The following is a 13,348-nucleotide window of genomic DNA, read 5'->3' as shown; positions in this document are numbered from 1 at the left end:
AGCAGGGCCCTCTCCATCCTTTTCCTCCTTTTTCATGGAAGAATGCTGCTGTGAATGCTGTCACTGAAAAGAAAAAGTTACAAGAGCTTCCTCCTAGAATCGGTTCAATTTAGCTTCATCACACTAGTGCAAAGAACATATTGCAGCGCTGTGGTGGCCTGTTTTTCTGGCTTTTATTAATCCAGAAACCTTAATGATGAACAACATTTGTGTCATTGTCTACACAAATTTAATTTGTTTATGCAGTAGTTCAGTTAATCCTGCAATCTGCTTTTCTCAAATGAGGACAGATAATGGAGACACTGTTCTTTACAGGTCTTCAGGCTTTTAAATTCTGATAAAATCAGGATTCTTCACTGGGTCTTGCCACAGCTCTGAATTAAGCCACTTTAAATGTAATTACTGGAGCTGGCTGTACATCAGGAACATCCATTAAAAGAATTGATTGACCATGCTGTTACAAGGAGGCATTTTATGAACAAACGATCGTGATGGGTCCAGAACTGTAATTTATAAAGGCAAAAAAGCAGGTAAATACTTTATTAGTGGTTAATGAGAGGTTCACAAGATAACTAAATTTCTTCTTTTTTACCCAGCTACTTCAGGGAACCTTGGTCTTTGGCCATCTATCACGATCGGTTTATTGATCTGCAGAAGGAACTTCACCAAATGCTGATGTCAGAAGAGGTAAGAAAAATGACTGGCGAGTGCATTTTATTATTTAGGCAATTTGTTGGTGTTGGTCACTTTGATTTCTGCTCCCATCTGTATCCTGAAGCTTTATATTTCTGTTTACCTCTCTCTTCAGGGAAGCCAGAGCAGACGGTGTACCTCACAGGGGGGTCACCATGTACAGCACAGTGTTCAGTTTTCTGCTTTGGGTGTATTCTCAAATCTGCCAGTAGAACTCAAACTTGCTTTGTTGTCCATGACCGCATTTTTGCATTATAGCTGCAATTTTGTACAAGTGGAATCTGGAGCCTGGCTTGTCCATTGGGTTTAGGGGTGTTCCCTAACAGGAATATGCTATGGGCCATCCATCCTACACCTCTCTCAGCAGAGCCTTGGGTAGGTTTTTCAACACCTACCCACAGGGAATAGCTTTCGTAGTCCAAAGGGTGAAAGCAAGTGGCTTTTCCAGTGATAAGTGGATTTCCTGAATAAGGGTGGAATTAAAATGTTTGCTAATGCTGTTTTACAGCTTTGGCCCTAGCACCATAACAGAGGCATAGGCATAAAGCCTCAGCAGCCAGGAACTGCCTGCCCAAAATCCAGAGTCACTGTGCTCTATGGGGAGAACTAATAACAGCAGGTGCCAGGCAGCCCCCAGAGCTGCCTTCCCCACCTCCTGAGGAACTTCTGGCTGATCCCAAACAGAGTTTGTGGTCTGATTTTAGTGCTTCCAGCCCAGTACCCGGGACCAATTCACCCTGTCCCTGCTCACACTGCTCTGCCTTTGTTTAACCCCATGTGGTTCCAGATGGTGGCACCGGGTTTTAAATGTGTGCTCACTGAGTTTTTAACTGTGCAGAAAACGAATGGAATTGAGTGTAAATGGAGGCAGGGTGGCAGGAGAAAGTGGAGCCCAGAGCCCAATGCTGCTGTATCCCAGCTGCAGCCATGAGTGCTCAGCCCTGCCTCTCCCCAAAGGACTCAGAGCTGTTTGCCTCCTGTTGTCCTGACCCAGAAAGGGCCTTGGTGCAGTTTAATTTGGGTTCTCTTGGAAGACCTCTATAAAAGAGTGCAAAATTAAGTTCTGTGCAGAATGAGGCGCCTGATGTGAAGTGTTTTTCTTGCCATCATTCAAACTTATTCATCATGCTGTTAGTGTGAACAACTTGGGAGAGAGGAAATTTGTGCCCTACAAATGAAGAACTTGCTTGCCTTACCCTTTATGGCAGCAGTCCTGACACAGAAGGTCTCCTTGCACAGCCTGGAAGCAGTTCTGTGTGAGTCAGGATTCCCGTGGATGTAGGTGATGGCATCTCCATCTGAATGAAAATTTGGCATTTTGGACTTTTATTTTTTTTTCACAGTGATTTTAACTTTATTTACTAAATGTCCCAATTTATGTTTTCATTGGGTGTTCATTCTGGGCACATTCCCAGATCCAGAGCTGGTACCATGTGCTCTTGGAATATCTCTTAAATGCCTCAGGACTGGTTGTATTTCTCTATGAAGTAAGAGACCTACTGTCTTTGCCTCCTGATGCTCATATTCTAGCTCATTTCAGCATGCAGAAAAATTACTAATGAAGTGTAAAAATGAGGGAGAGAGATGTTTAAGAGCTGTGGGCATAAATGCACAGAAGTCAGATATTTCTGATTAGTTTCCAGAGAAAGTGGAAAGTGAAAAAAGAGAAAATGTCCTGCACTGGGGATAATATTTACAGAAATATTTGCTAATCGAAGCACTAACTGCGCAGAAAAGCCAGTTATGTTCTGGGGCCGGGCTGTGCATTTAGCCTGTGTTGAAATTGTCACCCGAGGCTGCCCTGGCAGCGCGGGGCTCTGGCAGGGCCGCTGGCACAGGCCGTGTTTACCCCTCGGGGATCGCAGCCATGTGTTTGTGGCAGCCCCGGCGATGCAAACATGCAGATGGCAGGGCTGGGCTGGGGGCTGCACCTCCATCAGCTGCTGGATGCTGCCTGCCGCACGGCCTGGGCACACGTGCCGTGCCAGAGCTACCGGAGCAGCGCTTGTGGTCTGTCAGCAATCATGGCCTGGTGCTCTGGCGGCAGCTGGGCCGGGCTGAGGCTCAGGTAAAAGCCACCACAGTAAATATAGGGCATGGAGGGGGTGGGGGGGAAGTGTGGAATTCATCTGGCAAAACCCCTCTGACAAGGGGTTCCGCACGGGTTTGCTCCTCACAACCCTCGCACCTGTGGCTGGTTATTTGTGAGGGAGAGGTGAACAAACAGTCGAGCACCACCGGCCCCAGGGTGTACTCAGTGTGAGCCCTATTCCACACCCCACTGCTGCCTGTATCCTAACCCTGACATGTTTTCAGGCCGTGTTGGGACCCCGCTGCCGTGTGCCCCGAGTCCCGTTTGTCTGACAGATAGTTCTGTCCTGCAGGTGCCCGGGCAGCTGCCTAGGCTGAAACCCGGCCGGCCATCGCTTCGGGAACCCGTCCTGCGCTACCTGCGGCACCACCGCGCCCAGCTGCCCATGTACGCCCCGACCGATCCTTACAGACTGCTCCCGCCCGCAGGTAAGAGACAGACGGCAGGGGGGTCTCGGGCCGCAGCCTTGGCAGTGACGGGGATCTCGGTGCGCAGCCCCGGCAGTGTCCGGGGGTCGCGGTGTGAAGCCCCAGCGGTGTAGGGGAGTCTCGGTTCGCAGCCCCGTCGGTGAAGGGGAGTCTCGGTTCGCAGCCCCGGCGGGGAGGCGGCGGCGGCGCGTGCCCGCGGGGCCGCAGCTGTATGCTAATGCGCCGCGGGCCGCCCGCCCCGCCCCGCCGCACGCCTGTCCCACCCGGGAGGGCGGGGGCGGCCCCTCGAACCCCCCCTCCCTCCCTGCCTGCCTGCCTGCCCCGCCGCCTGTCCCGGCCCGCCGGGGGGGTGTCCGGGGGAGCGGCGGCCCCCGCGCCCCCCCGCCCGCCGCCCTTTGTGCCGAGGGTCGCGCAGCTTTATGCTAATGACGCGCACAAAGGCGCGCGCGGGGGGGCCCCGCTCGCTCGCGTGCCGCCCGCGTGCCCCGCGCCCCCCACAAAGGGCCCGGCGGGGGGCGGGGAGGGCGCTGCCCGCACGCGCCCCCGGCCTGGCGGCGGCTCCGCTCCCCCCCGGCCCCTCATCCCCCGGTCCCGCCACCTGCGGGGCGGCCCCGCGACCCCCCGCGCGCAGCCCCGCGCCGCCGCGGACAAAGGGCTGCGGGAGCGGGGCCGCGGCCCGGGGCTCTGCCCGCCGCGGCTGCACCTGCCGCATCCTCGGCGGCTCCGGGCGTGTTTGCTTGGGCACCTACCCCTCTGCCCGTTCCCCATCGCACCTCGTACCCGACGCGCAGCGGTTCGAGCCGAAACCGAGCGCCACTGCCGCCGTCCTTGCGTGTATTGGGAACCGGGCCCGACCCGTTAGGGTTAGAGTAACAGGTTCGGTTACCCGCGGGCCGGGGCTGTGGCTCCGCCTGCCCCGACCCCGCAGCAGCGCGGAGTTGTTCCGTTCGCAGGGTTGCCGGCTCGGCCGGGCCCTGGTGACCCGTTCGTTATTCCTCCCGCTCGGACAGACCCGTCGTTGGCCACCTGCTGCCGCCGCTGGGCAGCACCCCCGGCGGGCAGCCCCGCTCCCCTCTGTGCCGCCGCCACAAGCGCCACTTTCGCCTCCTCCTCCGCCGATCTCCCCGCAGCCCGCAAGCAGTCGGCCCGCCGGGAGCGGACGGCGCTCCGTGCCGAGCCTGCCGGCGGCGCGGCCCGGGCTGGCGGGCGGCCCGAGAGCACCACCCGGTGCCGGCCCCGCTGCCGGCGCGGGGGGCGGCACACAAAGGCCGCGCGTGCCGGGCGGGCGGGGGCGGGGCCGGGCGTGTGCCGGTCCGGGCTCAGGTGCGGCCGCGCCGCCGCCGCCGCCGCTGATTGGCCCGTCCCGCCGCCGCCGGCCCGAACAATGGCCCCGGCCCGCTTAAAGGCGGCGGCGGCGGCCGCGCCGCGGGCAGAGCTAGCAGCCTCCGTCGTGGCCGCCGCCGGCCCGGAGCCGGCGCGAAGATGCCCCGGGGCTTCCTGGTGAAGCGCAGTCGGCGGCCCACCCCCGTGTCGTACCGGGCGCGCTGCTGCCGCGAAGCCGCCGCCGGCCCGCCGCTCCCCGCCGGCGCCGCACAGCCGCCCGCCTGCCCCGCCGCTCCGCCGCCCCTGCCGCGGGACTCGCCGCCGCCGGTGCCGTTCGGGACGCCCGATGCCGCCGTGCAGGCGCTATACAGCCCCACGCGGCCCGTCAGCAGGGACAAGTACCTGGAGCGCGGCTTCAGCCTGGGCTCGCCCGTCTCCGCCGAGTCCTTCCCCGCGCCGGCCGTGCCCGGCACCATGGACCCGATCCTCTTCGCCCCGGCTGACCTCAAGCTCTGGGCCGCTGCCGGCCACGCCGAGCCGCCCGCCGCCCACCCCGGCCCCGGCGGAGTGCCCGCGCCGCCCGCCCCGGCCGCGCCGCCCGCCTCGGGCCGCCCGCTGCCCGCCAAGCGCCCGCAGGGTGCCTCCGAACCCGGGCGGCAGAAGGCCCCGTCGGGCAAGAAGACGAAGGCGATCCGCAAGCTGACCTTCGAGGACGAAGTGACCACCTCGCCCGTGCTGGGGCTGCGCATCAAGGAGGGCCCGGTGGAGGTGCCGGCCAAGGCGCGGGGCGGCTGCGCCCGTCCGCTGGGCGAGTTCATCTGCCAGCTCTGCAAGGAGGAGTACGGGGACCCCTTCGCGCTGGCGCAGCACCGCTGCTCCCGCATCGTCCGGGTGGAGTACCGCTGCCCCGAGTGCGACAAGGTCTTCTCCTGCCCCGCCAACCTCGCCTCCCACCGCCGCTGGCACAAACCGCGTCCGCCCGCCACCAAGAGCGGCCCCGAGGCGGGCCGGGCACCGGCCGCGGGCCCGGGCGCGGCCCCGGCGGAGGAGACGCCGAAGGAGGCGAGCGGTGGCAGCGGCAGCGAGCGGGACACGCCGAGCCCCGGCGGAGCCTCGGAGGCGGGCTCCGAGGAGGGGCTCTTCGAGTGTCCCCGCTGCGCCAAGCGGTTCCGCCGGCAAGCCTACCTGCGCAAGCACCTGTTGGGGCACGCTGCACCGGCACCCACGGCGGCCCCGGTACCCGCACCGGCCCCGGAGCCCAGCGCCGAGGAGCTGCCTGCCGCCGAGTGCCGCCTGTGCCCCGTGTGCGGGGAGACCTTCCCCAGCAAGAGCAGCCAGGAGCGGCACCTGCGCCTCCTGCACGCCGCCCAGGTCTTCCCCTGCAAGTACTGCCCGGCCACCTTCTACAGCTCTCCCGGCCTCACCCGGCACATCAACAAGTGCCACCCCTCGGAGAACCGGCAGGTCATCCTGCTCCAGGTGCCGCTGCGCCCTGCCTGCTGAGCCGCCCGTGCCTTCCCCGCCGCCCCGCGCTGCTCCCCCGGGGCCGCCACACGATTAGCTTTAATACAGCTTGTGACCTGCTGGAATCTGGCTTTACACTTACCTTCCCGGGGTCTCTCTCTTCTTTTTTTCTTTTTTCTTTATTTTATTTTTATTTTTATTTTTTTAAATTTTGTTCCTTTGCTCTGTTTTTTATCGATGTGAACAGATCAAACTGCTTGAGAGAAACAAGCGTTTCCTTTAGTGTAGCCACAAATGCCTTGACTCTGCTGTTGATGGTCTCCAGAAAATGCTGTAGAAACTGCCTTAACTGTGACATGCCAACTTTCTGTTTCTGTTCGTTTGCCCTTTCTAAGGTAGCTCATGAGTTGTCTATCTGTATATGTTGGTTTGAATAATTATGTTATTTATTTGTTATTTATTTATATTAATTATGAAGATTGATATTATTTGATTGCAGATATTCTAATGCGCTTTTTTGTCTCCCCACCTGCCATTTCACTGTGCGTTTTAGAAGATCTTTTTTTCTTAAGGGATCTGCTAAAAAGGTTTTAACTTTTATACCTAGAATAACACATGATCTTAACCATTTTATCCCGTGCAACCAACAGCTCTTACTTTTAGATGCAATCTCTTTTTCTACACACATTATTTTCTTAACTGTTAGCTATTTATAGAGTGCTTCGATAGAACTGTTTCAACTGTATAATTATTTACTATTCGAATAAAATATTTTCAAATTCAAGCATGCCCCCACCCCTGCTGCTTCTCCCTGCCGGGCTGGCCCTGGGGGCTCGGGGAGGATGGGGTGGAGGGGGCTGGCACCCGGCTCTGCACTGCAGCTGGCAGGGTGCCTCCATAGGCACCAGCCTGCTCCGTGCCCTTTGATGAGATTAATTAAAAAGGAATTAAAGGGAGGAGAAGAGCAGGGTGCAGCGTGGCTGCTCTGGGGGAAGGCTGCCCTTTGAGCAAAGGGGTCCCCTGGCCGTGGGCTGGAGCCCCAGCCCTGCCCCTGCTCTCTGGGCACAGCCTGCCCTGTGCTCTGCTGCTGGGGAGAGCTGCCAGGTGCCTTCCCTGGAAGGTGTTGCAGGGAAAGCTCGAGGAGAGGCAGCACCTGCAAGTGCAGAACTTGTAGAGATCCCTGCCTAGGAGGGCTGTGCTGTTTGCTGGGTGTGCTCAGCGCTGAGATGTGGGGCTCGGCAGAGCAGCATCACCCTGCCTTGGCCATGAGCTGTGGAGCTGGTGCAAGGAAGGCCAGGCATTTCTCTGCTTTTTGGTAGGGCTGGAGCCAGCTCCTGCCTGGTCCTCTGTGCCCTGCAGCAGCCTTTGGAAACTGTATGTATAGATACATACAGATCTATGCGGATAGATCTGTCTCCAGGGCTTGTGTTTGTATGTGGGAATCCTGATGGGTTTGGTCAGAATTGTTGTAAAATCTGTCTAAGTGGGAAGGTGCATGCTGGGTTTGTGAAACCCCTCTCACAGTCAGGTGTTGTTTGCACCTATAGGATCTCCCCCTTTGCCAGCAGGAGCAGGTACAGTGTGAACTTTACGGCATACAAATCTGCTTGGCAGCCCCAGGAGCAAATCCCTGCTCCCAAACTGGTTGGTGTGTGAAGGGCCAGGGGGCTGTGAGGGCTTGGTGTGGGCATAGGGGCTGCTCTGTCTTGGGGTAGCAATGCTTTGAGGCTTTGGCTCCCTGGAAGAGGTTTCCAGCCTGTTCCTGCCATCTTCTCTCCCCTAAAGACTCCTAACCCTGATTCACTGTGGGAAAGGCAGGTGGTGGAGCTTCCTGGAGGAAAGTTTCCTGGAACAGGCTGAGTATTTTATGATAAAGCAAAGCTGGTAGAGAAAGAGCATCTTTCTAGAGAAATATTTGTTTGGGATTTTGGGGATTTTTTGGTTGGTTTTTGGGTTTTTTTTGTTCAGTCATGCTGAACAGTACCAGTGTATGGGTATGCTCCTAGAAAACCGACTCGGTAGTACCAGGGCTGACTTCAGACCTAGGCAATGCTGTGGTTTTAGCTGTAAATCAATACACTGGAAAAGAGCTCAGCCAGGGAGATGCAGGCAGCAAAGCCTGCCTGGCAAGAGGTGCAGCTTTGCCTCTCCTGGCTTCCCTGGCCTTGGAAAGCCCCAGATCCTGGGCTGGTACAGACGGTGCTGCAGCTGTCCGTGGAGCGGGCTCTCTGCTCCCCGAGGGGACTTTGCCAGCACACATGGCTGTTCTCTCAGGCCACTGGACACCATTTCCAGACCATGCCCAGCACTTCCTCCAGAGAAGCCTAATGGCTCCATCCACACTGTCACAGCAGTGTCCCTGCTGAAATCTGTGCTCAATCCCTGTGGCAGCAGCAGGCCACAAAACGACAGCTTCATATCGCTGTCCATTTCCTGATAGATAAATCCACGTCTCTCCTGATAAGAATCAGCTGAAATTTCTGAGGGCCAGAATTCCCCAGGTTTTTTGAACTGCGTGGGTAACCTATGGCACTGATGTGTTTCATCTCCTGCTGAGCAGGAAGGGTGATTAGTGGAGATTCCTGTGTTGGGGAGGAGTAAGGAGAGGTGACAGCAGAGTATGCTGGAAATGGCTCTGTTCACAGACATCCTGTAAAAGGGATGGAATTGACTTTTGACATCTGCAGCAACCTGGGCAGAGCTGCTGTGCTTTGTGTCTGCAGCCTTTCTCCCCTCATCTGCACCGCTGGGTCCTTGTGAGACCGAGCCCTGACTGCCCAAGGGGTTTCTGGAGGGGTTCCTTGTGAGGGTGAGTACTGATGGCCTGAGGAGTTTCTGGAGAGGTTCCTGGTGAAGGTGAGCCCCAACCCAAGGGGATTTGCAGGGAGCCATCAGAATTCTGTTTTGCATCACATGCCACCTGGCAGTGAAGGGCATTGTACCTCCATGACAGGTTACAAAGCCTCCCACTCACACCAGTATCCTTTGGACAGTATTTTGGGGATGGATCTGTCTTTGCCCCTCAGCAGTCCCACTGCCCAGGCCCCCAGCACTGGGCCTCTCTCCTGCTGTGTCTCTGTGAAGTCCCAAGCCCACTGTGGCTTGGTGGCTGTCCCAGGGGCCGAGCAGCATGTCTGAACCCAGAGTGCTCTCAGTGCAGACCCTGGGAATGCAGGTGTTGCCTGGTGGGTGCCACGTCCCGGCCACCTGGCAGCACGGTCGGCCAGCGCTGCGCAAACAAAGCCTCCTGCCGTCAGCTAACAAATCAACTGCTGATGGCTCTCAGTGCCTCCAGCAGGAACAGGTCTGGGCACCACAGAAAACACTGATCCTGCCCCAAATATGACGCAGTGGAGGCAGCTGGTGCAGAGGTTGCTCATGCTCTGTTCATTCAGGCAGAGGGGTTTGCCTGCTGTGCTGGAGCTTTCCTCCTCTCTGAGCACGCTGAGAGCCAAATGTGTGGTCTGAGACTGAGTGTTGTGAGCACAGGGAAAGGAAGATTGGATAGAGGAACCTGCAGGGTCCTGAAAATACAGCATGGACACCATCCCTGCCCCAGGGGCTCAGAGCTGCTGGGGACCTGGGGCAAGCTGCTCTTGCTCCTGTCCACAGCGGAAGACTCTGGAGGATGCTTGTCCCCAGGGAAGGTTTTTACAAGTTTTGGTACCAACACCACTGTCCCTCGTAACCATCAGTGCAGTAAGGCATCTGTCAGCTGCCTTGCTGGATGCACTCACTTGGAAACACAGCTCAGGGTTTTGGGGGGCCCTGCCCAGCACCTCCTGGTCTGTTCCTGGGGTGGGCAGCTGGGAGGTATCCATGGGATTGAGGCAAGCCTGGGAACAGGACAAACATTGGCTTTTGCCTTGGATTTCACTCTTCCTCACGCAACACAAGCCTGTTTAAAAAAAGGTGTTGCTGTTGATGATCTGGGAAATGGCTCATGGAGTCACAGGTGTTTCTCTGGGGTGTGCCATGCCTGCAGGGTGCTGCAGGGTGCTGTGGTGTTGGTGCCAACACACCTCCTGCCCATTGCTCCCGGGTCAGGAGTGCTGGGTTGTGGTAAGTGTTTTAGGCCGGGTGGGTCAGCAGTTCCCCGAAGCACCCAGGCATCTCCCCTCGGTGAAGGATCTGGGTTTGCAGGTGCATCCTTGCGAATGGCATTAAACACCTCAGATCCTTCCATGCAGCTAAGAAGCCTCATTGGGACTATAAATGGTTTAAATAAAATGTCATTTATAGTCCACATAACAAAGGTCTGCCTCTGGCAACATTAATCGTTGAGATGGGACATGCCAAGTGTGGGCTGTCCACACCGGACACTGCCAGGCTTGGTTCTTAGCTGTGCCACTGGATCCACGTGCTGGGCTGTCCCCGGTGCTGATGTGACTGTGCTGTTTTCTCCTCAGCAGGCAGCCAGGGACTGAAGCTGGACAAAGATGGGCACAGTGGCAGCAGCAGGAGCCCCACGCCGGCACAGGAGCCCTCCTAGGACACGGTAATTGGGACATTATTTGCAGCAGCCAGGCCCAGCTAAACCACCTGTTTCTCTTTAAAAAGATCCACTGTTTTTAAGCTCTAATAAAGCCCCCTCGCAGCTCTGAAGGCGAGGGCATGCACAGCCCAGACTGTTCCTGCCTGGCTCTTGTGCTGTACGGCTCTGCTGAGGCTTTTCAGCCTTCCTTAGGGAATGGGGAAGGTGAGTGACAGGGAGGATTTAACCAGAGCAAAGGAGCATGGTTCAGCTGCAGGTTAAACCAGGTTCTGCTTTCTCAGCGTGTGGGACCATGGTGTTTTTACTGGCTCATTTTTACAGTTTTTTAGAAGGAAATTACCTATAGTGAATTACCAGTCCAATGACAAATGTGAGGAAAATTATGTACAGTTGGGGGTGTCTGAGTTGGGAGGTTTTGGTTTAGTTACACACACACAGAAGAAAATCAGAATTTATTACATAGAATAAATTATATTTTGCATTTGCCCCTGGATCCTTGGAAGTGTCCAAGGCCAGGTTGGATGGGGCTTGGAGAACCTGGGATAGTGGAAGGTGTCCCTGCCCATGGTAAGGGTGGAATAAGATGGGCTTTATTGTGCCCTTCCAACCCAAACTATTCTAGGATTCTGTGATAAAATAAATGTAAAAAATATATTCTTTTTATAGCAGTATATTCAATAGAAATGATTTGTATAAGTACACTTCAGAATATGTAGGTAATAACACAGATAGTAATAATAGGTAATTTGTAGATAATGTAATAATGTATTACGTGTAATAATATATTACACTATATATAAATGTAATAATCTATTACATGTATTATATCAAAGCATTTATATTATACAATGGATACTAATATATGTCTGTTATATATTGCCACTTAGACAATGCATATTAAATATATTATCTACAGTACGTAATATCATCTATGCATTATACATAATTACTGATACATTACCAATGTTGATGTAATGAAGCACTCTGATCTGACAGGAGGTTTTGTCAGCTCTGCAGCCAGGATTTGTGTGCTGTGCAGGACAGAGTGTAGGTGTGCACAGCTGGCATATCCACTACACATACATGACAGTCATGGTCTGAAATAATGTTATCTTTTTAGTGCACTAAATACTCCATGATGCACATCATATATGTGCCAAATATTGCATGTTCATTATATCATGTTATATAGAATCCATACATTGCTGATATGATTTATATGATTTTCTTATATACATTTTAAAGAAAAGTATAGTGCATGTATTTGCACACAGTATTACAGTTAGCAAAGAAATGTTACAGTTTTTGTCATGATATGTACATATAGCTGAAATATATCCCAGGGGTGTGTGCCTATGTAGATATACACATATAATGTAAAGGGAATATGTTGTATTTATGTAGCCTATAATCCATTTTTGCCTAAAATTATTACCCTTATATTCAATATTTATTGACTATATTAATTAATTAATAATAATAATAATAATAATAATAATAATAATTATTATTATTATTATTATTATTATTATTATTATTAATTGTATAATATATAATGCATATCACATTATATATATCTTGCATTATACCTAGATTATAGATCATAGATTGCATATATTTTCCTTGATGTAATAATATTGTATCTGTGTGTATTTAATGCCTATAATATATATTCTAGCTAATAGAAACATATAGACATGAATAACATCTAACATTAGATATATATTTTGAAATACTGTAGCATACAATATATAGAACATAGGATGAGATCCCTAATATATATTCTGTAGTTAAAGAGAGCATATTAATGGGTGTAGGAATAAGATAATACCTATACAAATGTTTGTAAAAAATGTTAGGCATCCTTCTAAAGCTGAAGGAAGGTATAATTAGAGGGGATATTGAGAGGAAATTCTTGGCTGTGAGGATGGTGAGGCCCTGGCACAGGGTGCCCAGAGAAGCTGTGGCTGCCCCTGGATCCCTGGAAGTGTTCCAAGGCAGGTTGGACAAGGCTTGGAGCAACTTGGGATAGTGGGAAGTGTCCCTGCCCATGGTAAGGGTGGAATGAGATGAACTTAAGCTCCTTTCCAACACAATCCGATCTGGGACTTCATGGTAAGTATAAACTAGCCTTTAAGCTTATTTATATATATTATATATATATTATTTAATTTAGTATATTATTTTAATGCCATTTTTGCAGCTGCTGCCATCGGTGCAGAGCTGGGGGTGCCTTGGGCCCAAGTTCCTGCCCCATGCTGGGCTGGCTCTGCCAGTGCTGCTGCAGCCCCTTGGCTGTGGCAGTGTCCTGCCTGTGTCCCCAGTGCCCCCAGCCTCCCTGGGTGCCAGTGCCAGGCTGTGGCAGTGTCCTGCCTGTGTCCCCAGTGCCCCCAGCCCCCCTGGGTGCCAGTGCCAGGCTGTGCAGAGCCACATGCCCTCCAGCCAGGGTGCCAGCCCTGGTGAGGGGTGCCAGCACTGCCCCTGAGTGCACAGAGCAGCAGCCCCAGCCTGCTCTCCACTCCAAGGGTGGTGTTGCTGGGCCTGGGATCCTCCTTGGGACAGGTAGGTAGGAGCTGGGTTCCCAGCAGCTTGTTAGTGTGGGCAGTTACTGCTGCAAAGGGAGCTTTATCTGGGGCTAGCTGGATTCACTCTCCATTTCTGCTTTGAGCACCTGAAAGCAATTCAGGAGAGGACTTTGCTGTGGCTCTTCAGCAAAAGGGAACTTTCCTTTGTCTTTTCAGACATTGTAATGGCTGAGTGCAGCCCCCTGCATTTGCTTAAGGAATGTCACTGTAGAGTACACCACTAAAAACGTCTTGTTTTTAACGTGGGTGGTTGGGTCATGAGACATTG

The 13,348-nt window shown here is 53.9% G+C and overlaps 2 protein-coding genes across 15 annotated transcripts in view; both read left to right on the top strand.

Annotated features, from left to right (window-relative positions):
* CFAP61 (cilia and flagella associated protein 61) overlaps positions 1–13,348 on the top strand; it is a 98,204-nt gene that overhangs the window by 80,527 nt on the left and 4,329 nt on the right. For 11 of the 14 annotated variants that reach the window (XR_012579399.1, XR_012579397.1, XR_012579393.1 and 8 more), the window contains 3 exons: positions 597–687; positions 3,078–3,213; positions 10,410–10,498. Coding sequence is in view for 1 of the 14 variants with exons in the window: in XM_074536758.1 (XP_074392859.1) it covers positions 597–687; positions 3,078–3,213; positions 10,413–10,492 (307 nt within the window). In the remaining 13 variants the exon portion in view is untranslated. Of the gene's footprint in view, positions 1–596; positions 688–3,077; positions 3,214–10,409; positions 11,966–13,348 lie in introns of those variants that run through there. The other 3 variants (XR_012579396.1, XR_012579395.1, XM_074536758.1) reach the window with 2 other exon arrangements.
* Positions 4,598–6,784, top strand: INSM1 (INSM transcriptional repressor 1). The gene is given in 2 exon segments (XM_074536759.1): positions 4,598–4,646; positions 4,649–6,784. Coding segments are annotated over 2 exon segments (1,440 nt in total). The 3' UTR covers positions 6,040–6,784.

Source organism: Zonotrichia albicollis, chromosome 3 (genome assembly GCF_047830755.1).
Source record: "Zonotrichia albicollis isolate bZonAlb1 chromosome 3, bZonAlb1.hap1, whole genome shotgun sequence".
NCBI lineage: Eukaryota > Metazoa > Chordata > Aves > Passeriformes > Passerellidae > Zonotrichia > Zonotrichia albicollis.
This window is presented reverse-complemented; position numbering and strand designations above follow the sequence as displayed.